Here is a 23,410-nt window from a genome sequence, read left to right as displayed (position 1 = left end):
AGGAAATTTCCCTAATACAGGAATCTTCTACTAATGACTCCCCCTAGCAAAGACCATCACAGGGATGAAGGGCAGGGAGCACCAGAAATCAACCCCCACTAGAAAATGGCAATGTGACCTTGACACGAGGTGGAGGGTGGCTTTGCCTTGTGCGGACACCACCCCTTGGGGCCAGTGAGACACCAGCACACACACTCGGGCCTGGGCTGTCAGGGAGGCCTTCCCCAGCATCACAGGCTGAGGGCCAGGGAGAAAAGGTGCATCCCTGGGGGAGATGTCAGCTCGCCAAGACTCCTCCCGGAACGTACATGTCTCCAACATGCCCACCAACCGTGGAGAATAGCAGCCTCTCCTGTGGCTTCCCGAGCGTCCAGCACACCTGGTTCCCCAGGTGGGACTGAACTGGACTGGAACCCGGCAAGGTCAAGTGGGCAGGGCCAGGGGCCTGAGTCACAGGGAGGCTGGTTGCACCCCGAGGACCATGGAAGGCACCCCCTTGTGAATCTGCTACCTGCTAAAAATCCCTTTTTGGCACTTTCCTGCCCTAAAGCAAAAACCCAAACTGGGCAAACTGCATTGGCCGTTGCCACTGTGTTCAAGCACCGAGCTGGGGACAGGGTGCTTGGCAAGTTTGGGGTGAACTAGGATGCACCGTTCATCTCTCTGGCCTCTTCCTTCCTGGTCCGCACATCATACCCTCTATGCATCATCCTGACGCCAACAAAGTCCATCTGTCCCAGGCGCAGCAGTGTTGCTCCAGGGCGGGAGGCGGAGATGCTGAGCCCTCTGTACCACTGCCTCATCCCGCCCCGTCCCTGCATCCTTGCGAAGCCTCTTGACTTCTCTGGGTCCCATTTTTCATAGTAAAATAGAGTAATGGCATCTGTCTTGATGGCTGTACAAGGCAGCTGTGAAAATTCAGCAAAATGTACGTGAAGTGCTTTGGAAGGCACGAGAGGCTGTGGAAAAGCGCAAGGAGCAGGACAAACTCCAGAGAAGCTGCCCTTGGAGTCAGGAATGGCCGAGGCTCTGGGTTGCACCTACCACCGTCCCCCCCCCACACACACACCTGAGCGCTCCTCGGGTCCAGAGCCTCGAGGACCCACTGCTCCCACTCTGCTTCAGCTCCCGTGGCGGGGGGCACAAGGGGGACAGATGTCTCTGCAGGGTCACCATTCCTGGACTCTAGACATGGGAGGACGTTTGTAGGCATCTGGACCCAGGGCCTGCCCCCACCCCTACCCCTACCCCAAGATTCCAGGTCAGGTGGGGCAGGGCAGGCTCATGGGGAATTTTGGAAGTCCATACTCCGATGAGCAGGCCAGAGCCTTCAAGTTGCACCTTAGCCCTGTGACAAAGCAGCTGTTTCTGAAACACCTGCATCTGTTGCCTGTCTTATGGACAATAATGGAAAGCATTCATAAGACTCAGGGTGGCCTGCGTGACCTCGGGTCCACAACCTGAACAGCCACTCTGGTCACCTGAGGCCGGGGACGCTGGAGCAGCCAGACGGGCTCCTGACCAGGACGTTCCTATAAATGGCTTTTCCGGCTACATCCCGCAGTCTTTGGGCAACAGGTTTCTAGGGCTGGGGGGGGGCCCCTCTCTTCCCAGCAGGGAGTTCAGGAAACAGCTCGGGCCATGGGCAGGCCACGTGGGCTCTAGGGCTCCAGTCCATGGGCGACACGATAGCCAGGGTCCCTAAGGGACTCTGGTCCTGCGAAATGGGCGCTCGGTGTGCAAGGCCCTCCCCGTGCTGGTTGGTCTCTTCTGCTTCCCGCCCGGCTGCCGGCGCCCGGCCACGTCCAGCCCACAGGCCTGGAGAAGCCCGTCACCTGGGGGCAGCACAGGGCGCCGGCGCGGAGGACGGTGCTCTCCCCGCCCCCTGCCGGCCCCGCGCCCGCCCCGCCCCGCCAGCCCCGCCAGCCCCGCCCCCGCCGCAGCAGCCCTCCCTCCCTCACCCCTCCCCGCCCGCCCCAGGTGCGGAGCAGGATCCCTCCCGCTGGCTCCGCCGCGCGTGGACGCCGCCCGCAGAGGGCAGCAGAGGCTCACGCTGGGCCGCCCGCCTGCCCACGGCGCTCTGGTAAGTGGCCCGCGGGGGCCGGGCCGGGCCGGGCCGGGGGCAGGCGCCGCGGAGGGACAGCCCGCCGTGCGGGAGCTGCGCGCAGGCCGCCAGGGCGGGGAGCCGCGGGGCGCGGGGCGGGAACGCGGCGCTGGGCCCTGTGCTCCCGGGGCACCCGGAGCCGGGGCTGCAGCTGTGGCAAGAAGCAGCCAGAGACCGGGGTGCCCAGCGAGGCCTGCGGAGGAGGCACCCGCGGGCGGCAGGTGCAGCCGGGCGGGAGGGGGCACCTGCGCAGGGCCGCGGTGGCGCGGTGGTGACCACTTAGACCGGGCCTGCCTGCGCTAAGAAAACAGCTGTGGAGCGTTCAAGAAAATGCTCAGGATCACGGAAGGGCGTTGCTTTCAGGTGAGCCTTGACTCGCTTCCAGCCCCAGTGGTGGACGCCTAGGGCCCCAGAGCACCCGGGCGGGGCTCCACGGGCAGAGCCGGGCCTCGCGGGGAGAGGGGATGCCCGGATCACCTGAGGACCCACAGCCCCCGCCAGTTAGCCACTTTGGAAACTCAGGTAAGGCCTTCGGGGAAAGTGGCCACCTTTGAGATGTTAAAGTATAGCTCCCCTGGGAGCCCGGGAGCCAGGACCACAAACGTTAACCATTAAATTGTCCTTAACATTTCCCTCTTTTGGGGATCCCTGGGTGGCGCAGCGGTTTAGCGCCTGCCTTTGGTCCAGGGCGCGATCCTGGAGACCCGGGATCGAGTCCCACGTTGGGCCCCTGGTGCATGGAGCCTGCTTCTCCCTCTGCCTGTGTCTCTGCCTCTCTCTCTCTCTCTCTCTCTCTCTCTGTCTCTGTGACTATCATAAATAAATTTAAAAAAAATTCCCTCTTTTGATCAATGGTCTTTCCTCAGAAAGCACTGACCAATCTTAGGTTTTCCTGTCGTCTGGTGCCAGAGTGCCCGGCTGGTCTCCCCTGGGCCCATCCAGTCCCTAGTGTAGGTATGAACATGTATGTTTTTTCACCCAGAGTTCCTTGGCAGGGGAAACTTATTGTAACGTAAAGGGTGGGAAGCTTAAAAGTGATATGTGTTTTGTATGAAGTCCACCTGGGGAGCAAACAGGGCACGTGCTTGGCTTAGATCATCAGGTTTTGCATTTGTAAAGTCTTTGCGACAATGATTCAGAGTAAACGAATTCTAATAAGTACAAGTTGAAGGAACTGACGTGATATTGCGGTAGACTTAAGGAGGAGAAAAATCCAAAGAATCCTTTACATGCACTTTGATAGAAAGGTGGGGAATGTATGATTATTTGTGAGAGAAGATGGAGCATGAGCAGTGAGTAAACATACTCATAACGTACATTCCTTGGTTACTCTGGGGCTGAGAGGTAACATCAGAAGGAGACCAAGTTCAGCCCCTGATGTCTGGAGGGTGTCTCAGGATAGGGAGAAGGGGCTGTGGGTGCACTCTGAGAGCTGGGATGACCTGGACAGGGCCGTGGGCTTGTGACTTGCTGCCCAGTTTTATTTATATGGGTTCTTTCTTCCCGGGAGTAGTTACTATAGGTGCAGCAAGTGGTGTTAGCCATGGAATAGACTCTGCCTTGCTCAGCAAGCAATCATGTGATTATAAGGAGAGGCATTTCCATGGGAACAAAAGAAAACATAGGTTGATGGTTGGAGCAAATTATAAAGGCAGTATCTGAGTCCCGAGTGCTGCCAGTGAGATTTCCACATCAGTTTCCAAGTATCCTCCAAGATGAAATGGGTGCAGGGAGCAGCATCTGATGGATTTTTCTGGTTTGTAGGTTCCAATGCCTCTGGTGATCCTTTTGAGTTAGTAGCCCATAGAGCAACAGGCCCTAAGGCTGTCTCTACAGGAGCTGCTGTGCCCCTGAGGCTCCTGCACCTGCCGATCCATGAGCATGGAATATCTTTTCATTTGTTTGGGGGCGTCATCAGTGTCTTTCCTCAGTATTTTATAGTTTTCAGAATACAGGTCTTTCACCTCTTTAGTTAAGTTTATTCCTAGGCATCTATCCTTTTTGATGAAATTGTGAATGGGATTGTTTTTTCTTAATTCTGTTACTTTGTTATTAGTGTGTAGAAATGCAGCATATTCCTGTATATTGGTTTTGTATCTGTGACCTTACTGAATTCGTTTATCAGTTCTAAGTAGTTTCTGGTGGAGTCTTTCAGGTTTTTCTATATATATAGTTTCACGTCATCTGCAGATAGAGTTTTTGCTTCTTCCTTACCAATTCAGATGCCTATCATTTCTTTTGCTTGTCTGATTGCTGAGGCTGGGACTTCCAGTACTGATGAATAAAAGTGGTGACGGTGGACATCCCTGTCATGTTCTTACCCTTGGGGGAAAGGCTTTCGGTTTTTCCCCATTGAGGATGATGTTGGCTGTGGGTTTTTCATAGATGGCCTTTATTATGTTGAGGTATGTTCTCTCTAGACCTACGTTGTGGAGGGTTTTCATCATCAGTGGATGTTGTACTTTGTCAACATCTTGATTTTTTCTTTATCTATTTAAGTTATCGTATGGTTTTTATCCTTTCTCTTATTGATGTGATGTCTCGTGTTGGTTGATTTGTAAGTATCGAACCACCCTTGCCTCCTAGGACTAAATCTCACTTGTTTGTGGTGAATGATTTTTTTAATGTATTGGATTTGTTTTGCTAGTATTTTGATGATTATTTTCATCTGTGTTCATCAGAAATATTGGCCTGTAGTTTGCTTTTTTGGTGGCGTCTTTACCTGGTTTTGGTATCGGGGTAATGCTGGCCTCATAGAATGAATTTGGAAGCTTTCTTTCCTCTTCGATCTTCTGAAATAGTTTGAGAAGAATAGATACTAACTCTTCTTTAAATGTTTGGTAGAATTCACCTGTGAAGCCATCTGGTCCTGGACTTTTGTTTGCTGGGAGTTTTTTGATGTATTTCTTTCTGTAGTGTTGGTTGTTATTGGTCCTCTTCCACTCTCTCTCTCTCTCTCTCTCTGTTTCTTTTTTGATGAGTCTAGCTGAAAAATTTATCAAATTCCTATCTTTCCAAAGAACCATCTCCTGATTTCATTGATCATTCAATTGTGGTATTTTTTATTTCAATTACATTTATTTCTGCTCTAACCTTTTTTTTCCTTTCTTCTGCTAGTTTAGGATTTTCTTTTTTTCTTCTAGTTTCTTTAGGGATATGGTTAGGCTGTTTATTTGAGATTTTTCTTGCTTTCTGAGGTAGGCCTATCCTGCTATAAAATTCCCTCTCAGAACATTTTTTGCTCCATCCCAAGGATTTTGGACCATTATGTTTTCATTTTCATTTATCTCCATAGATTTTTTGATTTCCTCTTTGATTTTTTGGTTGAGCCATTCATTGATTACTGGCAAGGTATTTAACCTCCATGTATTTGTGGTCTTTCCAGGTTTTTTTCTTGTGGTTGACTTCTAGTTTCATAGTGTTGTGGTCAGAAAAGACATATGGTATGACTTTGATCTTTCAAATTTGTCAAGGCTTGTTTTGTAGCCTAATATGCAAAACATTCTCTCATTCTGGAGAATGTTCCATGTACACTTGAAAAGAATGTGTATTCTGATGTTTTAGAATGGAATGTTCTGAATATATCTGTTAGATCTATCTGATCCATTGTGTATTCAAAGCCACTCTTTCCTTGTTGATTTTCTGTTTTTGAGGGTTTTTTTGTTTTTTGTTTTTTTTCTGTTTGGATCATCTATCCATTGATGTAAATGAGTTGTTAAAATCCTCTACTATTATTACTATTGATTGTTTCCTTTATGTTTGTTACTAGCTATTTTATGTATTTGGGGGCTTCTATGTTAGGTGCATAAATATTAATAATTATATCTTTTTATTGGATTGTTCTTTTTTATGATTATGTAGTGCCCTTGTCTGTCTTTCTCTGCAATCTTGTTTGATTTATTTATTTATTTATTTATTTATTTATTTATTTATTTATTTATTTATGATAGTCACACGGAGAGAGAGAGGCAGAGACACAGGCAGAGGGAGAAGCAGGCTACATGCACCGGGAGCCTGATGTGGGACTCGATCCCGGGTCTCCAGGATTGCACCCTGGGCCAAAGGCAGGCGCCAAACCGCTGCGCCACCCAGGGATCCCTGCAATCTTGTTTTAAAGTCTGTTTTGTCCAATATAAGTAGTGCTACCCCAGGTTTCTTTTTCACTTCTTTTTTCATGATACTTTTTTCATCCTTTCACTTTCAATTTGCATGTGTCTTTAGGTCTCAGTTGAGTCTCTTGTGGGCAGCATATACATGGGCCTTGCTTTCTTATCCATTTTGTCACCCTGTGTCTTTTGATTGGAGTGTTTAGTCCATTTATATTCAAGGTAATTATTGAGAGGTATGTGCTTATTGCCAGTTTGTGCTTCCTACTTTTCTTACTCTTGCTATGGTCTTTCTACTCAAAAGAGTCCCCTTTAACATTTAAGGTTGGTTTAGTGGTCATGAATTCCTTTAACTTTTGTTTGTATGGGAAATTATTTGTCTCTCCTCCTATTCTGAACAATAGTCTTTCTGGATAGAATATTCTTGGCTGCAGATTTTTTCTTTCAGCACTTTGAATGTATCATGCCACTATCTTCTGGCCTACAAAGGTTCTGATGGAAAATGAGCTGAGAGCCTTATGGGGTTTCCCTTGTATGTAACTAACTTACTTTCTTTCTTTCTTTCTTTCTTTCTTTCTTTCTTTCTTTCTTTCTTTCTTTTTCTTTCTTTCTTTCTTTCTTTCTTTCTTTCTTTCTTTCTTTCTTTCTTTCTCTTTTGGTGCTTTTAAAATTCTCTTTATCACTACTTTTTGCCATTTTAATTACTATGTGTCTTGTTGTGGACCTCCTTAGATTGATTTTTTTTTTTTTCCTGTGGGTGCTCTGCCTCCTGGATCTAGACTTCTGTCCTTCCCCAGTTTCAGGACGTTTTTCAGCTATTGTTTCTTCAAATAAATTTTCTGCTCTCTTTCCTCTCTCTTCTCCTTCTAGGACCCCTATAATGCAAGTGTTATGCTTGATGGTGTCTCTGTGTCCCTTTAGTATATTTTCTTTTTTTTTTTGTTGTTGTTATTTTTCTCTTTCTCCTGCTCAACTTGATTGCTTTCCATTGCTGTCTTCCAGGTCACTGATGTGTTCTGCTTCCTCTAGTCCACTATTTCATCTAGTGTATTTTATTCATTTTATTTTTTTAAGATTTATTTATTTATTCATGAGAGACACAGAGAGAAAGAGAGGGAGAGACACAGGCTGAGGGAGAAGCAGGCACCCTGCAAGGAGCCTGATGTGAGACTTGATCCCGGATCCTGGGATCATGCTCTGGGCCAAAGGCAGACGCTCAACTGGTGTCTGAGCCACCCAGGCGTCTCATCTAGTGTATTTTAAATTTCAGTTATTGAGTTCTTCATTTCAGAATGGTTCTTTATGTTTTCTATCTCTTTGCTGAGGGTATCCCTGTGGTTCTCCATTCTTGTTCACAAGTCCAGTGAGTATCTTAAATTCTCTGTCAGGCATATTGCTTTTCTCTGTTTTGCTTAGGTCTCTTGCTGTGATTTTGTTCCAGTCTTTCATTTGGGACATATTCCTCTGTCTCCTCATTTTATCTAATTCCTTGTGTCTGTTTCTTTGTGTTAGGAAAGTCAGCTACATCTCTTGCTTTTGAAAATAGTGGCCTTTGGAAGAAATCCTGTAGTGCCCTGCAGTGCAGTGTCCTCTGTTCACTGGAACCTGGTGCTTCAGGGATGTCTCCTGTGTGTGTTGCATGTGCCCTGCTATTGTGGCTGAGCTGATTTTTCCCTTCATCTGTTTGTCTGTAGTGGCTCTCTTTGCCTGTTGTGGGCAGGGTTAGGTCCCTGTGTTACTAGGTGGCAAGTCTGAGGCCACATTAGGCTTGAGTCAAGTCAGACCAAGCATCTGTGAGATGCAGCAGCACCAAACTTCAGGGCACTTGCCCTGTGTTTTCCCCAAAGAAGATTTTCTTGGTGAGTGGGACTTGTAGTCAGACTGGCTGTCTGCCCCCAGTGCACTGGTGAGGCTGCAGTGGATCTGCGATGTATGGTTATCATTTCCATTCCCTGGAGTGGGAGTGACTCTGGAGCATTGCTGGCCTCTGTTGGCGCCCCCTGCACACTGCCAGGCTTGTGGTACTGCTTTGGATGAGTTCTAGCCAAAGAGGTGTTGGAGGAGAATGTGGCAATGGGGCACTCGTGGTGCCAGCAGAGTTGCTGGTCCTTAGGAGGGGACTTGCATCAGCCCAGGAAAGCTCACCAACACAGGGATGGAGGGGCAGGTCCAGAAGTGCGTGGTGGCAGGGCATGCTGTTAGCCAGCTAGGTGGAGAGTGTTGGTGCTGTGCTGGTTCCCACGGGTGTCTGTGTGTCTAGACTGGGTCAGGGGAGGGAAGTGGCACCCACCACCTCTTTTGTTGTTGAAGTCTCCCGAAGATCCCTGCCCTTCCAGCACATGTTCTGAGATTAGTAAATAAATCTCGTATATCCCAGGTGTTTTCAAACTGCTACTTCTATGCTGTATCTCAGTGGGGCTCTTTTTTGTGCTGCCTCTTTAAGGGCAGGAATTCAGTTTCCTCTAGCTCTCCTCACTCTCCCAGAGCCCTGCTCCCTGAGTTTTAAAGTCCCAAGTGTTAACCCCACTGATTGTAAGAACTTGTGAAGCTAGGCCCATCAGGTTTTCAAAGCCAAATGTGGGGATTTGTGGGATATGTCTTCCTCTTGTGGGTCCCTGGTGCCTGGGTGGGGTCTGCTCTTCTCCCCTCCATGCCTGCAGCTTCCCTCCTATGTTCTATGGACTGCCCTTCCTGCTTTTTCCCATGTGACCTTGTCTCTACAGTTAGCTGTAGAGAGTCTGTTCTGCTAGTCTTGGTTTCATTTTCTGGGTTGTGTACCCTGATGTGGGTGTTTTAGTTGTATCCATGGGAGAAAGTGAGCCTAGATCACCTACTCTGCCATCTTCCCTCTCATAGCCTATGCACGTGTATTTTTAAAATTTATTTATTCCGATTGTAGTCATCATGACCACATATGAGATTTTTTTAATAAAATAATTTTTTATCGGTGTTCAATTTACCAACATACAGAATAACACCCAGTGCTCATCCCGTCAAGTGTCCCCCTCAGTGCCCGTCACCCACTCACCCCTACCCCCCGCCCTCCTCCCCTTCCACCACCCCTAGTTCGTTTCCCAGAGTTAGGAGTCTTTATGTTCTGTCTCCCTTTCTGATATTTCCCACACATTTCTTCTCCCTTCCCTTATATTCCCTTTCACTATTATTTATATTCCCCAAATGAATGAGAACATACACTGTTTGTCCTTCTCCGATTGACTTACTTCACTCAGCATAATACCCTCCAGTTCCATCCACGTTGAAGCAAATGGTGGGTATTTGTCGTTTCTAATGGCTGAGGAATATTCCATTGTATACATCGACCACATCTTCTTTATCCATTCATCTTTCGATGGACACCGAGGCTCCTTCCACAGTTTGGCTATTGTGGACATGACTGCTGGAAATATCGGGGTGCAGGTCCCGGTGTTTCATTATATCTGAATCTTTGGGGTAAATCCCCAACAGTGCAATTGCTGGGTCGTAGGGCAGGTGTATTTTTAACTTTTTGAGGAACCTCCACACAGTTTTCCAGAGTGGCTGCACCAGTTCACATTCCCACCAACAGAGTAAGAGGGTTCCCTTTTCTCCGCATCCTCTCCAACATTTGTGGTTTCCTGCCTTGTTAATTTTCCCCATTGAGATTCTTTTCCAAAAGTTCCCCTTATCAAACTTCTACAACTTTCTTTTTTATTTACTTTGTCATAAGTTTTCCCTCTCTAAAGAACCAGTCTTGTATCAGAACAAAAATATTTTCTCTCAACAGAAGTGTATTCTCAGTCTTCATACCTTTCTTACATATCTACTTTCACTACATACAGAGTTGATTTCCTTATTGCTTCCAGAAGTCTTGATTCCATTTAGCAGAATTTTAACTCCAATGAATTCAGCCCAATTTATTGATTTAACCTAGCAAAACCTCAAAGTTTAAGGTTACCAAAGATTTTGGAAGCTATTTAAAAATTTCTGAACCTTTTCTTTAAAATTTAATTTACTCACTGTTAACCCATGAAAACTTCATGAGACAAAAATCAACCATTATTTTAAGTCATTTTGGCTGACAGATTACAACAGGACAACATGAATAACTTCAGGTAGGATATCAGCTAATTATCTGTATTATATTTGATGTTGATAGCACCAAAAACATGTCTATTTTAAACCAACCTTGAATTAGCTTTAATACTGAATATGCTGCACCTGTGTCTGCTAAAACATTATTCAGTTTGTTCTGTCCTGTCAATTTTACCTGGGGCTCCTGTGGGTTGTTGGAGTCCAGGGGAGTCCTTGGGCCCCTTCATCCTGGTTTGGGAAATACTCCAGTTTGAACCTCATAAGGAGATAGCCTATCTGGCAGCTCTGGGTGCTTTTTGCTCCTTGGTAGTGAGAGTAGGAAGAGCAGAAGCCAATGGTGGCAGAGGTGCTGAGGATGCTATAGGGGCCAGCTGGGTGAGCAGCCCTGGTAGTGGTTGTACAGGAACCAGGAGGAAGGTAAGGCAGAGGCCAATTCAAAGTTGGGACTAGCATTTCTTCATTTCTGTCTCCTGTCTTTGCCTCCTGCAAAACAAGCTTTCTCTCCATTTGCTTTTCAGCCCTCCGCAGGAGGCAGTGGTGTAGGCAGTAGATTGGGTATCAGCTCTGGTGCTTGTGCTTATGGATTTAGGATTACCAGTGTCTTCCTGTTTTCCTCCTCCTTCTCCTCATTTTTCTGTCTATTGAGAAGGGGGTTGGCTGTATTGGGTTTTGTCCATCCTTCTTTCTCAGGACCATCTTTTACATGGGGCATCCTTCTTATGGAGCGAATAAAAGCCTAAATGTAGGGAATTTCATCCTAGATCATATATAACTTTGAAAAACATTTGAGTTCGTTTTTATCTTCTGAGTTTTAGAAAGTTTTTACAAGTGCTTGCCTTTAAACTAATTAAAGAGAGCTCCTTTACACATTAATTTTAGCAGTGCCATCCCAAGGTGGAGAAAATATCAGTTATTACACGTAGACACATATATACAAACAAAGATACAAGCAAAATTTAGCCTTTGTTTCACAAAATTTTTGTGGAGAGGACATTAAAGACCCAATTTCCAAATAATCTCCCTTTGATTAAAACAAATCCAGTCACAAGATAGCATTATAATTTATGGATCCATTAATTAGTTATTTTCCTAGTTTTTGATCAGAACACAGATGGTTTTATCCAAAGATACCAAAAGCTACAGCAACAGAGGGCAGCCCGGGTGGCTTAGCAGTTTGGCGCCTGCCTTTGGCCCAGGGCGTGATCCCGGAGACCCGGATCGAGTCCCACATCCGACTCCCTGCATTGAGCCTGCTTCTCCCTCTGCCTGTCTCTCTCTCTCTCTCTCTCTCTCTCTCTCTCTCTGTCTCTAATAAATAAAATCTTAAAAAAAAAAAAAAAAAAAAAAAAGCTACAGCAACAGACAAACCAAATGAAGAGCAGAGTGCCTCTTTGAATGCTGCTGGTTCCTCCCCAAAAGCTGGGGGCTTCATAGCTTCTGGTTGCATAGTCTTACAGCTGGCTAATTGTGTACACAAGAAAATTAACTCAGACATGTGAAGAGAACTCCTTTTGGGCCATCTGAGACTCAGGTTATCCTGAGTAGATTTTCCCGTTTTCATAAGGACTTGCAAGCAGAAACTCCATAGGTGCTGGGCATAGAGAGCTTGTCAGAGTTCCTGTAGGCACTTGTTGGTTTTCTGGGAGCTCTTCAGCTTTTGAAACATGGTTCCCTACTCCTTTTAGTTTATTTTTAGAATAAGGCTTGAATTAGATTTAAGGATGTTTAGCGTGGTGGGTCCAGAAGGTACTGCTTATAAGTGTTCCTTCCAAAGCGCTGTGATACACTCCCCTACGTGCCTTGGTTTCTCCTTTCAAGGGACCAGCAAGGGTTCTTGGAGCACTGGATGATCCATCCTTATGTGTGTACCTGGGGACAAGCCAGTTGCTAGTTACCTTCTGAGATGGGAAATTCCTAATGGAAGCACTGCACATCTTGAAGACTGCCGTCAGACACTTCCTTTAGGCTTTCAGCCACCCGAGAATATTATTTGGCCGGGAGGAACAAGTGTCCCTTTTCTTTGAGGCTGAATGACTCGGGCTCTCATATCTAGGCAGAAAATGTGCTCCAGCCTTCTTTAATAATGCCAGTTATTATAATACTGAGTTAAAACAACCAACTCCTGGAGGTTATTCCCACTTGGAGAACATTACTGGTAACCCTTAACAGCATGAATAAAAGGACTGTCACTTCAAAGTGAGGAGGCTGGATATTAGGGTACAAAGGGCCCGTGCTGGTACTGAGCACAGAGTTCCTGACAACCCCCGGGCGTTCTCAGGTGAGTTGCTCTGACATCCTCCAACTATGTGAAGAAATGTTGAGGCAGAGACAACGAACCTTTTAAAAATTTTTAGAGAGAAAGGAAGAGAATCATATTTGAGCCCCAGTTAAGACAGCTGCCCAGATACTCAGTCTTCACAGAGAAGCGTGCTCTGGGGAGGGAATGTGTGGTGCAGGGTAATATGGCTATTGTTGGGTTTTTGTGTGTTTTTTAACATAGTTACAAACCATCTTGAGGATGGATATCCCAGAAAGTCACAGACTTCTGTTTTAAGTATGTGTAAGGCTGTATGACTTTAATCTTATGGAGACCAGGGAGATTTTTTTTCCCTTGTATTTGGAATGCTTCTTTTTTTTTTCTTTTGTTTTTTGAACAAAGCAGATGTACAGTATGTGCACAGGACAGAAATAGAGCCCATGCTTTGGGGTTTTGCTGAGTCTTTATGACCCTGGTAAGTGTTAAGTATAGCTTCCCTGGGAGCCCGGGAGCAGGATCCACGAACATTAAAGTTGAAAATTTCCTTTAATTTTATCAAAATATGACATGTAATCCAAAACTGGGATCATGTTCATTCTATTGCCTAACGATGCCAGATTATGATGACGATGAGCAATAATCAGACATCACTCCTCTAATAGGGAAAATCTGAAAATAGGAATAAGCTGAAATAAAAACCAAGTATTTTACATGCACTTGTAAAATATAGTTTACAAATGATAAGTCCTGACTGAAAAAGAATCGGGACAATTGGGACTGTTAAAAAGACAAGCTGAGGGCAGGTGCTACATGCATGCTCCATTCTACAAGCTTGGCTCTCTGGGGTCCGGTGCTGCAGTAAAATCCCATCTGAAAAAATAAAGAATATGGCTTGGGAGGGTCTGCAGAAGGACAAGTACAAACAGTTATTAAATAAAATCTTAACAGTTGCAAGTCCATGGCAACACAGGTGGCATGTGGAATCCTGGCACACCTGGCAGAAAGCTGCCCTGCTGCCCCTCGTGCTCTCATCACGAGGCAGGTGTTGGCATTCATCGTGAGTTGGGGTGAGATGGAGCTGATTACTGGAGTTTAAGTCCAAAATCCTGGAAAGTTGTGCTCAAGGCATAACCCAGTGGGACCACCTCTGTCTCTCAGGGGCACGGTGTCTACCCAAGGCCAAGGCACCACTGTTTGTTGGTGTCAAGGTGGACCAGTGGGTCTCCGTTAGAGATGTTATAATGTCCAAGGGAACTTCCTTCAGGAGCTTAGGAAAGCCCATCTTTTCCAGTAGTTCACATGGCAGGGTGGCTGCTCGCATTTTCCCAGAATTCTCCCTCCTGGCTGGGCCAACCCAGCCCTTTCCTCTCAGCTCTGCCCGGGGATTCTTGTTATTGGGGCTGGACCTGCTGGGGTTGTCGGGGCTTACCCTGGAGGCCACAGCCCAGCCTGGGGTGAGGGGCAGCACGGGGTCCCCGGGACGAGCAGGTTGCCAGGGTCACGCTTTCTTGGTGTCCCCTCCCCAGGTGGGACTGGATGCGTGCAGCACCCCAGGCTGAGAAGTCGGTGGTGTCACCGTCAGGGGGAGTCATGTTCTGCTTCGTGCATCGGCCCGCGCAGGTGCACGGCACCAGGAGCACAGGTGGCCTGTCCCATGGGGTCACTGGTAGTCAGCGGCATCTGGGCCCTGGGATGGGCCATGCTCCTGCACTGCGGGGCTTCTGCTCTCCCGGGAGTGCTGCGTGTCCTCAGGGAAGGACGCCACCTCCTCCCCACCAGACACAAGCCCCCACCCCTCCTCTGGCGCACGGTGCGCATGACCGACCGTCTCTGTGAATCTGATGATTCTAGTCAGTCACCTAGTCCCTTTGTGACTCACTTATCCCACTCGGCATGATGTCCTCGGGATCACCCATGTTATAGCAGGCGTCAGGATTTCCTCCTTCTAAGACTGAATTATAATTTGTGTGCATGGGCTACATTTTGCTTATCCACACACCAGTTGATGGGCACTTGGGTTGCCTCCAACTTTTGGCTCCTCTGAATGATAATGCTTTTGAACGTGGGTGTAGAAATGTCTCACGAAGTCCCTGCTTTTAATTCTTTTGGGTATATCCCCAGAACTGCTGGATCATGAGGTAGTTCTGCTTATAAACTTCAAGGACCCCCATACTGTTTTCCTCGGTAGCTGCACCAGTTTGCATCCCCCCAACAGTGCACAAAGGGCCCGATCTCTCCATGTCCTCGTTACGTTTTCCTTTGTTGGATGGTAGCCATCCTTATGTGGTTTGGATTTGCATTTCCCTGATGACGAGGGATGTGGAGCATCTCTTCACATGCTTACTGGCCATTCGTACATCTTTGGAGAAACATCTATTGAAGTCCTTTGCTCATTTTAAGACCAGGGTTTTTTGTTATTGTTGTGGTTGAGTTGTAGGAGTTCTTTATATACTCTGGATATTAGCTCCTTATCAGAGGATTTGAAAATATTTTCTCTCAGGGGGTTGTCTTTTCACTTTCAACAGTTGTATCTTGATACACAAAAGGTTTTAATTTTGATGTGATCCAGTTTACCTGTTTTTTGTTGTTGTTGTTGTTGCTTGTGCACACAAGTAACTTCGTGCCTCTAAGGCATTTTTTTTTTGTCCCGGATCAGCGTCTAAGGAAACAGAAAAAGTTCAAGGACCAGAAATAGCTTAGAGGCCTTCATGAGTGGGAGGACAGTCTGCCATGAGAAACAGGAAGGAATTCTGTGTGGCTGCTGGGGATGAAGAGTGGGGTGGGGATGTCACAAGGCTTTAAGAAAGACTCCAAAATCACAACTCGGGTACTTTTCTTCTCTTAACAGGAATGTGACAAGAGTACGGAGGGCAGCAGGGAGAGATGAGCCAAGGAGGCATCTTAGAGACCTTGTTCAGATTCAGGAGGGAAGGAGACAATCCTGACGCCAACGGGATGCATGGCTGTGACCATTCATGCAGCGGAGTCAACAAGAGCGAGGTGAGGTGTGGACAGGCGGGCAGGCCGCGGGGCTCCCGGGGAGTAGCCGTCTGCCCCTGGGCGCGTGAAGGACCGGGACGGGTGCCTGCGTGATGCGTGGTGGCTGGAACAGATGTGCCTGCGGGAGTACACACTGTCGCGGGCAGGTGTGCGGGGACGGGGACAGGGACAGCCAGCCTCCCATGAACGCAGACCTTCTTCATCTCACGCTTTTTGATTCAGCAAACATCGGGGATTTGGGAGGGCTTCCCAGGAGGCAAGCACTCGGGTTGGAGGAGCTTTTGCCTACAGCCTACAGGACGTCTCCCGGCAGCCCTGTTCACTCGCAGGCCGCGGGATCCACGGAATATGGTGCTGCGTGGCCAGCACTGCTCGCTGTTCCTGCTGCAGTCACTGGGTATTGGCAGGATTCAAGCCTGCCCAACTTTTCATAATAAGAGCAAGGACGCATAGGATTCCTTCTGCTTGCCTCTCGACACCTTGCACCTACGCAGATGGAAACACACCTTCTGATCTGTCCGTGGCAGGGAATGGAATTCGTGACTCCACACAGAGAAGCAATCTTGGAGTTGCTTAGACGGGCTGTTGACCTCCTCATTGGCCCTCCTGTTTCCAGAGTGAGCCCGTACAGATGGCCACTGACGTGACAGCTACACCTGGTCACTGAGCACAGAAATGCACCTCATGCAGGTGAAGAGCTGGATTTTAATCTTATTTAACATTAATTTTAACTGACACTCATTTCGTTAGTGGAAAACACTCATACTTAGGATAACCTGGAGTGTAAATTTTTAAACTGTTAAGTGGTATGAAATCTAAATACAGATAAACTATTTCTAATGAAAATTTACTGTCAGAATTGAGATGTGCTCTAAGTGTAAATAAAATACAGTGTATTTTAGAGACAGCACCAAAAAAATAAAAAACACCCACCATTGCAATAATTGCAATATTTTGTAAAATATTGATGACTTGTGGTTGGAACAGTGTCTTAAATACCTGGTGTTAAATAAAATTATTTAAAAATTAGAAATTTTTAAAATTTTACTGTGGCCATTAGGAATTTTTACATTGTATATGTGGGTATATTTGTTAACCTTGAGCCAGACAAAACAGGATTAAGTGAAAGACTTCCTTTTCTTAGGAGAAAATAACTTTTTAGATCAACTTCTCTAAGAAGCATTTACTTGAAATCTCTATCCTACGTTCGTACATAACTCCCCCCTGAGCCACCAAATCCGTGCTCAGCAGCTGGGCAAGCCAGTTGGCTGCAGACAGCTCCTGGAGTGTTTCAGGATTATTTCTTGGCAGCTTTTGAAAAAAACCACTAATTGAAAGGTTAATCAAATCAGTCATACTTGCATGTTGGTTAAACAAACACCCTGTCTCCACTGAAGACTGAACAGATGCAGGGCTCTGCACAGGCGGCCCAATGAATCCATCGCCGTGTTTACTTTCCTTCCAGGGTGTGAGCAGTAGGGCAGCATCCTGAATACCCTGCAAGCAAAACTGTGTTCTCAACTATGAAACTCTTTCTCCCTTTCAGAATTTTGCAGGATCTAAGATATTTCATAGCAACAATGATTCCGTCTGGGATACGTGAGAGGAAATGGCTAGTTCTACAGGTAAGTTTAAAGTTTGCTCAGGTACAAAATTATCTTCAAAGCAGACAAATTTGGAGGTACAATTTGTTAAAAATACAAGTAGATGGCAGAATGTAGTCCATCTAAAAAACAAATGCTCTTAGGGCATACTTTAAAGAGCTCAAGATAAATACTTCTGGTAGCCAATCAAATATGCCCGTCACGCTGAGTGTGCCTGTAGGTGTGGTGTGCCCACCCGCTAACCAGGCAGCTCCCCAGGAAATCCCACAGAAAGCCAAGGTCAGGGCAGAAACTTGGAAGATAGTGATCCTTGCATTTAAATGATGAAGCATGAGATGATTCCCCTTCCACTTGGAGAAAGAGCTCCACACGGTCCTACCCCAGCAGAGCCAGGAGAACATGTGAAGAAGTGACATCCCGAGTGTGTGACCATCACCAAAGCCCTAGAGGAATACTGAGAATTCCCATAACGTGGACTCATGTTTATTCTGTGCTTGTGTCTTTCCACCTATATTCAAGAATTAAGGAATTATCGAGTGGGTCACAACTCGATAGTTTGAAAGTTTGAGTGTAAAAGTTTCTAGGGAAGATATTTCAGAAATTGTTATGGAAGCAAATTCAGTGTCTCAAGAATATGTGTGCCTGATGAGCACAGTGAGAGCAACTCTGCTCTTAAAAACATTAATACACTGAACATAATAGTGTATTAACTGTTAGCAGTTCCCGACCTTCTGAGAGGGTGGCCTCCGACTGGATCCCGCAAGAAATGTAGGAGCACAGGATCTGGAATGGAACTGGGACAGACACGGGGTCTCGAAGGCTCTGCTTGGTAGGTGCTGGTGCTGCTGCTCAGGACTTTATTTTGCCTTGAAATTACTCAATTAATGCAAATCATAATAAATTATGCAAAAAAATCAATTCTAAGTTCAAAAGTACATTTATTTAAAATGTGGGCAAGATATCAATATAAAAGAAAAGAGTATAAGAAATAAAAATAATCAAAGTACAAAACATTTCAAATCTTTAACATCCATAATTTAGAGATAGCAAGGTCTTTATTTACACCATTTTATTTGTAGCCGAAGTTCTGTTAACAGTGTTTGAAAACATTTAAAAACCTGGCAAATGAATCATAAAACCTAATGTGGGCTCATAAATTCCTATAATACAAAACATAATTTATGTTTCCTCAGAATAAAATTACACATCTTAATAAGATGCAGTATATTTATTATATTTGTTTTCCTGCTTTAAAATGCCTGCCTCCTAAAGCAGCTGGAAAACACGGGCGTCTGAAGGGGACGACGGACGCAGCCAGAACTCGTCCCAGGGCTCCAGTCACAGCGCAGTGTCGATGCCATCAGTTAAATTTATATGTAGGCTTGTTAAGGAAAGCACATTTCAAACACAATACGAACTAACAGCCCATACGGGGGGGGGGGGGGGGGGGGGGGGGCGGGGCAGGGATCCCAAATCTAGTTAGTTAAGTACCTGACGGCATTTTTTTCACTCACAGGGAGCTTTACGGATGCCCCTGCACTGAACTCCCGCAGCCTGAGCGCAGCAGACCCTCTGCGGTGGTGGGACCTGGCACACATGCTCGGAAGCGATTCTGCTCTGCAAAGCTGAGGCCTTGTCGTGGCTGATTCTCTTTTCAACTACAAGGTACAAAGCGCAGGCTGCTGGCCCTGGAGCCCCCACCACAGACAAGTCCTCCCTCCCTGGATCCTCCAGAGCACCTGCCAACCCCTGCAGCTCTGACCCATCCTCCTGGAACAAAATTAAGTCAGGCTCCTTTCTGTCTCTAGATGGAGAGAAAAAAGGTCCCTGAGAGGACACCCATAAATCACCCCAAAGCAGTTGTTCTTTCTCAAAGTAGTACAGGATAGACATTTAGTATTTTTAAAAACTCTGGAAGAGACAAACTATAAAGAAAATGCTTCTCTAAGCACAGTCTCTGCAAAAACTCAACAGGCCTTCTATCACAGAACACATACGGCTTTGCTATCAGTGGTGTGCGGCTTTCGAAAAGGATATGATTCATAGTCCAGTGTTTGTGTGAGCACTCCAGTGAGAATGAACTCTGCATTGTGAACATCTGAAAGGAATGAAACCAACAATGTGAAAGTAAATGTGCTGCTGTGTGTACACACACACGCCAATAAAAAGAGCAATAAGCCATACCTATTCCTCTGGCAAAATATTCTCGACATAAATGAAGGTCATTTTCACAGGATATTAAAATTATTTCTGACAAACTCTAAGGAAAAGAAAAGGAGGTTATTGGTTACTGAACAAGGAATGTCATTGGGCAGTGACAAAATCAGCAGCCTGTCTTCTACCTACCTTATTTTGCTTGTGCTCCACGAGTTTCCGGAAAGATGGTTGTTTAGACAACACTCGTCCTCCTGCACATTCCACGATCGCCTTCATGGTCGAAAGACTTGGGCAGATTCCAGGTGTGATGTAAAAATATTTCGCCTAAAAATAAAAATATGTGCACATTTTTAAATGCTTTGAATCTTGGGGGTATGTAATTTTTCATAAATTCTACTGGCAGTTTTTATAAAATGTATAATTTCATGAAGTTACAGAAGTACCAGACCCTGCAAGTTCCCAACGTGAGGTGGGCCTGGAGGGACCAAGGATGCCAATCTGAAAAAACTGAAGCATTTTCCTGTATCAGGTAAGGCTTGTGATTAGTAGAAGTACCTGGAACCTCTGCCCTAAGAGACATGAAGGATCCCGTGGTATCGGCAAGGACGCTACATCATCCACCTCGTGTGTCAAGCGAGAGGCGGCTGAGAACCTGCATGACCTCTCTTCAATACCTGTGTGCTTCGTGGGCTCAGACCAGGAAATGATCCTGATGGTGGAGATCTAACTCTCCAATGTCTGTTCTCTGAAGTGCACCACAAAATACTATGTTTTAAACTGCTCATAGAAAAAGAACATTTAGAGAACTCAGACTATTTTAGGGAAGCTCCATCGTAACATTCTCATTTTCATTCCTAAGCTGGTTCCTTGAAAAGGGTAAAAGCAGAACGATACAAAAATTTTTTTCAAGCTGTTCTAACAAATATTTAAAAGTCTTCTGTCTTAAATTGTTTAAGTATACAATATTTTTCCAAGAATCCTCATTTTGCAGCTGAGCATACATTTAATGAGAAGAGCATGAAGTAGCAAAGATTTGTGAAAAGCAGAAAAATCAACCTAAGTGTCTCTTACCAATTAGATTATTCATAACACACTCCCTGAACACCCAGACACCTTGTTGAGCGTGTCTAACAGAATGAAGGGCAGTGTCTGGAGGCACGCTGGGCCTCCCCAGCAGAGACCTCCAGGAACACGACCAGCTCCCCGGGGCCAGTGTGTGCTACCCACTTAGTTACTGTCCCTCCCACTGTGCTATGTGTTGGCATACAGGGCAACTACACTTTACCTTGAAGAGGGGGGAGGTGTGCGCCCTTTTCAGGGACTCTTCCAGACTGAAAGAGAACAGCACTTCGGCTTCAGCGTCTCGGAGGAGGTAGTTCTGCTCATCTGGAAAACAGAGCCACCGGGTCAGAAAAGTGCAGACTAGAGGAATACTGGGTACAGAGTTCCGCCCTAGAGGTCTCCCCACAGGTCAGGGGCATGTGTCGCTCACGGCTCACACTTCCCTGGGAACCTCAGAATACTGAGATCTCACACCCTCCCCCCTGAATACAGCCAGACAAAGGAAAGATAGACTGCCTTCTCTGCAGCATGTCTTAACCTCTGGGGTCATACACTCTTGAAAACAAATGGATGGAGAACCGGGGACCCTCTCTACTGCCATACCCTGCCACCAGTTCATGCGGTTTCAGGGAGTTCACAGTCCCAGCGCCACCAGCTCAGAACCAGCATCACATCCACGTGTGTATGATGACCACAAGTCTCATCAATTAGACTCACTGAGCTCATAATCCATTACACTTTATAGATCTAACAAAAATATTCCTTTTAAATATATGAAAGTAGCAACTCAGAATAGTTTCACTAAATCTTGAAGCCTTAGGAGAATTTTAATTAACTTTCAGAGTTCTCATGGTAATACCCTAAGAAATGTCCATTTACCAAAAGTCAAAGATCACAAAATGTTTTAAGTGTCTTCTAAATGTCTTATGCTCAGAAAAGCATTTCTTCACTTATAAAAATAACCAAGTAGCAAAACACAGAGGCCCCTCACCCGATGACACAGTCACCTGAAGTGGAGCACAGGGAAGTCTGGGGGTAGGGCCTGGCCAACAGGGCGGCCAACAGGACACACAGGTTGGGACTTGCAGGCCACACACTGTTTCTGCTGAACATCCTTCTTTTCATAAAGCAATGAGGCTTTAAACATGTAAAAAACATTCTTAGCTCACAGGCCACAGTTTGCTGACCCTGAGCAAAAAACAGAGAATGAAATTCTTAACTGCTAGAAATACAAGATCATTTGATCAGCCAGAGAAAGCTGCTCTGCTGTTTTAAGTGAAAAAATGTGTCTGAAAACAGAAATAAAAAATGAAAAGTAGTCACATGTGAAATATCTGAAATGTAAATTTCTAGGGCAACCATTTAGGCCCTCTCAAGAACTGGTGAGGAGGCCCCAGGCACAGCTCCGACAGCTCCATCACAGAGGAGATGCTACGCTTGGCCTTTAACAAGGAACAGGGTTGCGTTATGTGCGTAGGAGTCTGTGGAAAGACTCAACCTGAAAATGAAGCTTTTGCCAGCAGCACAATAGAAACGAGTATCCCAGAAAGTGATTATCTGTAAAATTGGTATGTAAAACTACATAAATTAGAGGTAAATACAAAACTATGCCTCTAGCACATCTTGAACAATTCAGATCTGAAGCAGTGGGGGCCATGGTGGGGCTGGCACAGGCAGGCGAACGGATGGTGTCATGCTGGCGAGGCAGTGGTGGCTAACTTAGGAGACTGGCTGCACAGAGTTGCAATCTGATCCTCGCTGCGGGGAGAAAGGGTTTACAGACATGGGGCAGAAAGACCAAGGGGACAGGCTGAGAGACCCTGAGGCCAGCCCCAACAGCCCTTGCCGTGCAAGTGGGGACAGTGTGCACATCAAGGACAGCACGACAACCACCCACCGAGAACAATGACAATGGAGGCCACACAAGGAAATGAGGAATCCAAGGACCAGTAACACTGCACGGTTTTCAAGTACTTCCCCATAAATGACATGTCACTGCAGAGGCCGGCATGTACCCCCTGCACCAGGGAGCACAGCACAAGCCCTGGCAGGAGCAGGGCTGTCCTGCCCCCAGTTGGGGGGCAAGGCGGCACAGGGGGGAGTGGGTACATCCACAGAGGGACAGTCTATAGAATAACCAGCCTAAGTGACAACGTGGCAACCCCCTGCATGGTTCTGAACCGGACGCCCTGGCCTTGAGGGACACCCCTGGGACCATCAGGCAGAGCTGAATGAGGTCCGAAGAAGAGACAGCAGCAGTGGCCCTGACTGATAGCTGTACCACAGCCATCAGTGTGTCCTGTCCCACAGATAACACACACACATCGAGGTGTTCAGGGAGGATAGCGCATCGCTTTGGTAATGGACTCTTTCATGGTTCGGGAAAAAGCAGTAATTTGTACCATACTTGCAACTGTTTGGTAACCTGGTGATGGTTTCAAATAAGAAAAACGAGAAAGATTATGCTTAAAGATTGGTAAAGGGGATCCCTGGGTGGCTCGGCGGTTTAGCACCTGCCTTTGGCCCAGGGTATGATCCTGGAGTCCCGGGATCAGGTTCCACATTGGGCTCCTGGCACGGGGCCTGCTTCTCCCTCTGCCTGTGACTCTGCACCCCCTCCCCCCGTGTCTATCATAAATAAATAAAATCTTAAAAAAAAAAAAAGATTGGTAAAATGCTAAAAGATGAGTAAAAGAAAGAAATGACTCTGAAAGCAAAAATTCAGACATTAACTACCAATCACACATTAAGGTAAGTATTCTTTTTGAGAAATTAAAAAATAATCCAAAAGTGTAAACTTTTGGCAAAAGAGTATCTTTAAATGTGTATTAATAACAAATGATTTACGTATACCAACAAACTGATCCTAAGGTTGAGATGGGAGGAGAGGACCCAGAACAGCCAACCCAACACCAAAGGACGAGCTGAGCTGGAGGACCGCTAGTGCCCGACTCACGTCAATGCTGAGGAATCAAATCCATGTGGCACCGGCAAAAGAATCGAACGGGGAGAGAGCACCCAGAAACCCACATAAACTACATATATGGGT

At 46.2% G+C, this 23,410-nt stretch overlaps 1 protein-coding gene and 1 long non-coding RNA gene across 15 annotated transcripts in view; one reads left to right on the top strand and one right to left on the bottom strand.

Moving 5' to 3' along the window:
- Window positions 1-1,945: 1,945 nt before the first annotated feature.
- Window positions 1,946-21,679, top strand: LOC144284692 (uncharacterized). 9 transcript variants are annotated; one of them, XR_013353132.1, is made up of 7 exons: window positions 1,946-2,083; window positions 2,468-2,626; window positions 2,971-3,058; window positions 15,387-15,538; window positions 17,085-17,163; window positions 17,860-17,971; window positions 18,659-21,679. It is a non-coding gene; the product is annotated as an uncharacterized LOC144284692 (long non-coding RNA). The 9 variants fall into 9 exon arrangements; XR_013353130.1 differs by lacking the exon at window positions 2,971-3,058; XR_013353133.1 differs by lacking the exons at window positions 1,946-2,083; window positions 2,468-2,626; window positions 2,971-3,058 and adding exons at window positions 2,151-2,467; window positions 15,761-16,228 and having other exon boundaries at window positions 17,863-17,971.
- PAXIP1 (PAX interacting protein 1) overlaps window positions 18,061-23,410 on the bottom strand; it is a 50,244-nt gene continuing 44,894 nt past the window's right edge. For 5 of the 6 annotated variants that reach the window (XM_077849549.1, XM_077849550.1, XM_077849551.1 and 2 more), the window contains 5 exons: window positions 20,585-20,685; window positions 19,489-19,623; window positions 19,327-19,402; window positions 19,181-19,240; window positions 18,061-18,519 (listed from right to left, as the gene is read on the bottom strand). In XM_077849549.1, the coding sequence (XP_077705675.1) occupies window positions 18,503-18,519; window positions 19,181-19,240; window positions 19,327-19,402; window positions 19,489-19,623; window positions 20,585-20,685 (389 nt within the window). In that variant the 3' untranslated portion in view covers window positions 18,061-18,502. Of the gene's footprint in view, window positions 18,520-19,180; window positions 19,241-19,326; window positions 19,403-19,488; window positions 19,624-20,584; window positions 20,686-23,410 lie in introns of those variants that run through there. The other variant, XM_077849554.1, reaches the window with a different exon arrangement.

The sequence above is a fragment of the Canis aureus genome, chromosome 15, assembly GCF_053574225.1.
Source record: "Canis aureus isolate CA01 chromosome 15, VMU_Caureus_v.1.0, whole genome shotgun sequence".
NCBI lineage: Eukaryota > Metazoa > Chordata > Mammalia > Carnivora > Canidae > Canis > Canis aureus.
Note: the sequence above shows the minus strand (reverse complement) of the source record. Positions and strands in the feature narration are given on the sequence as shown.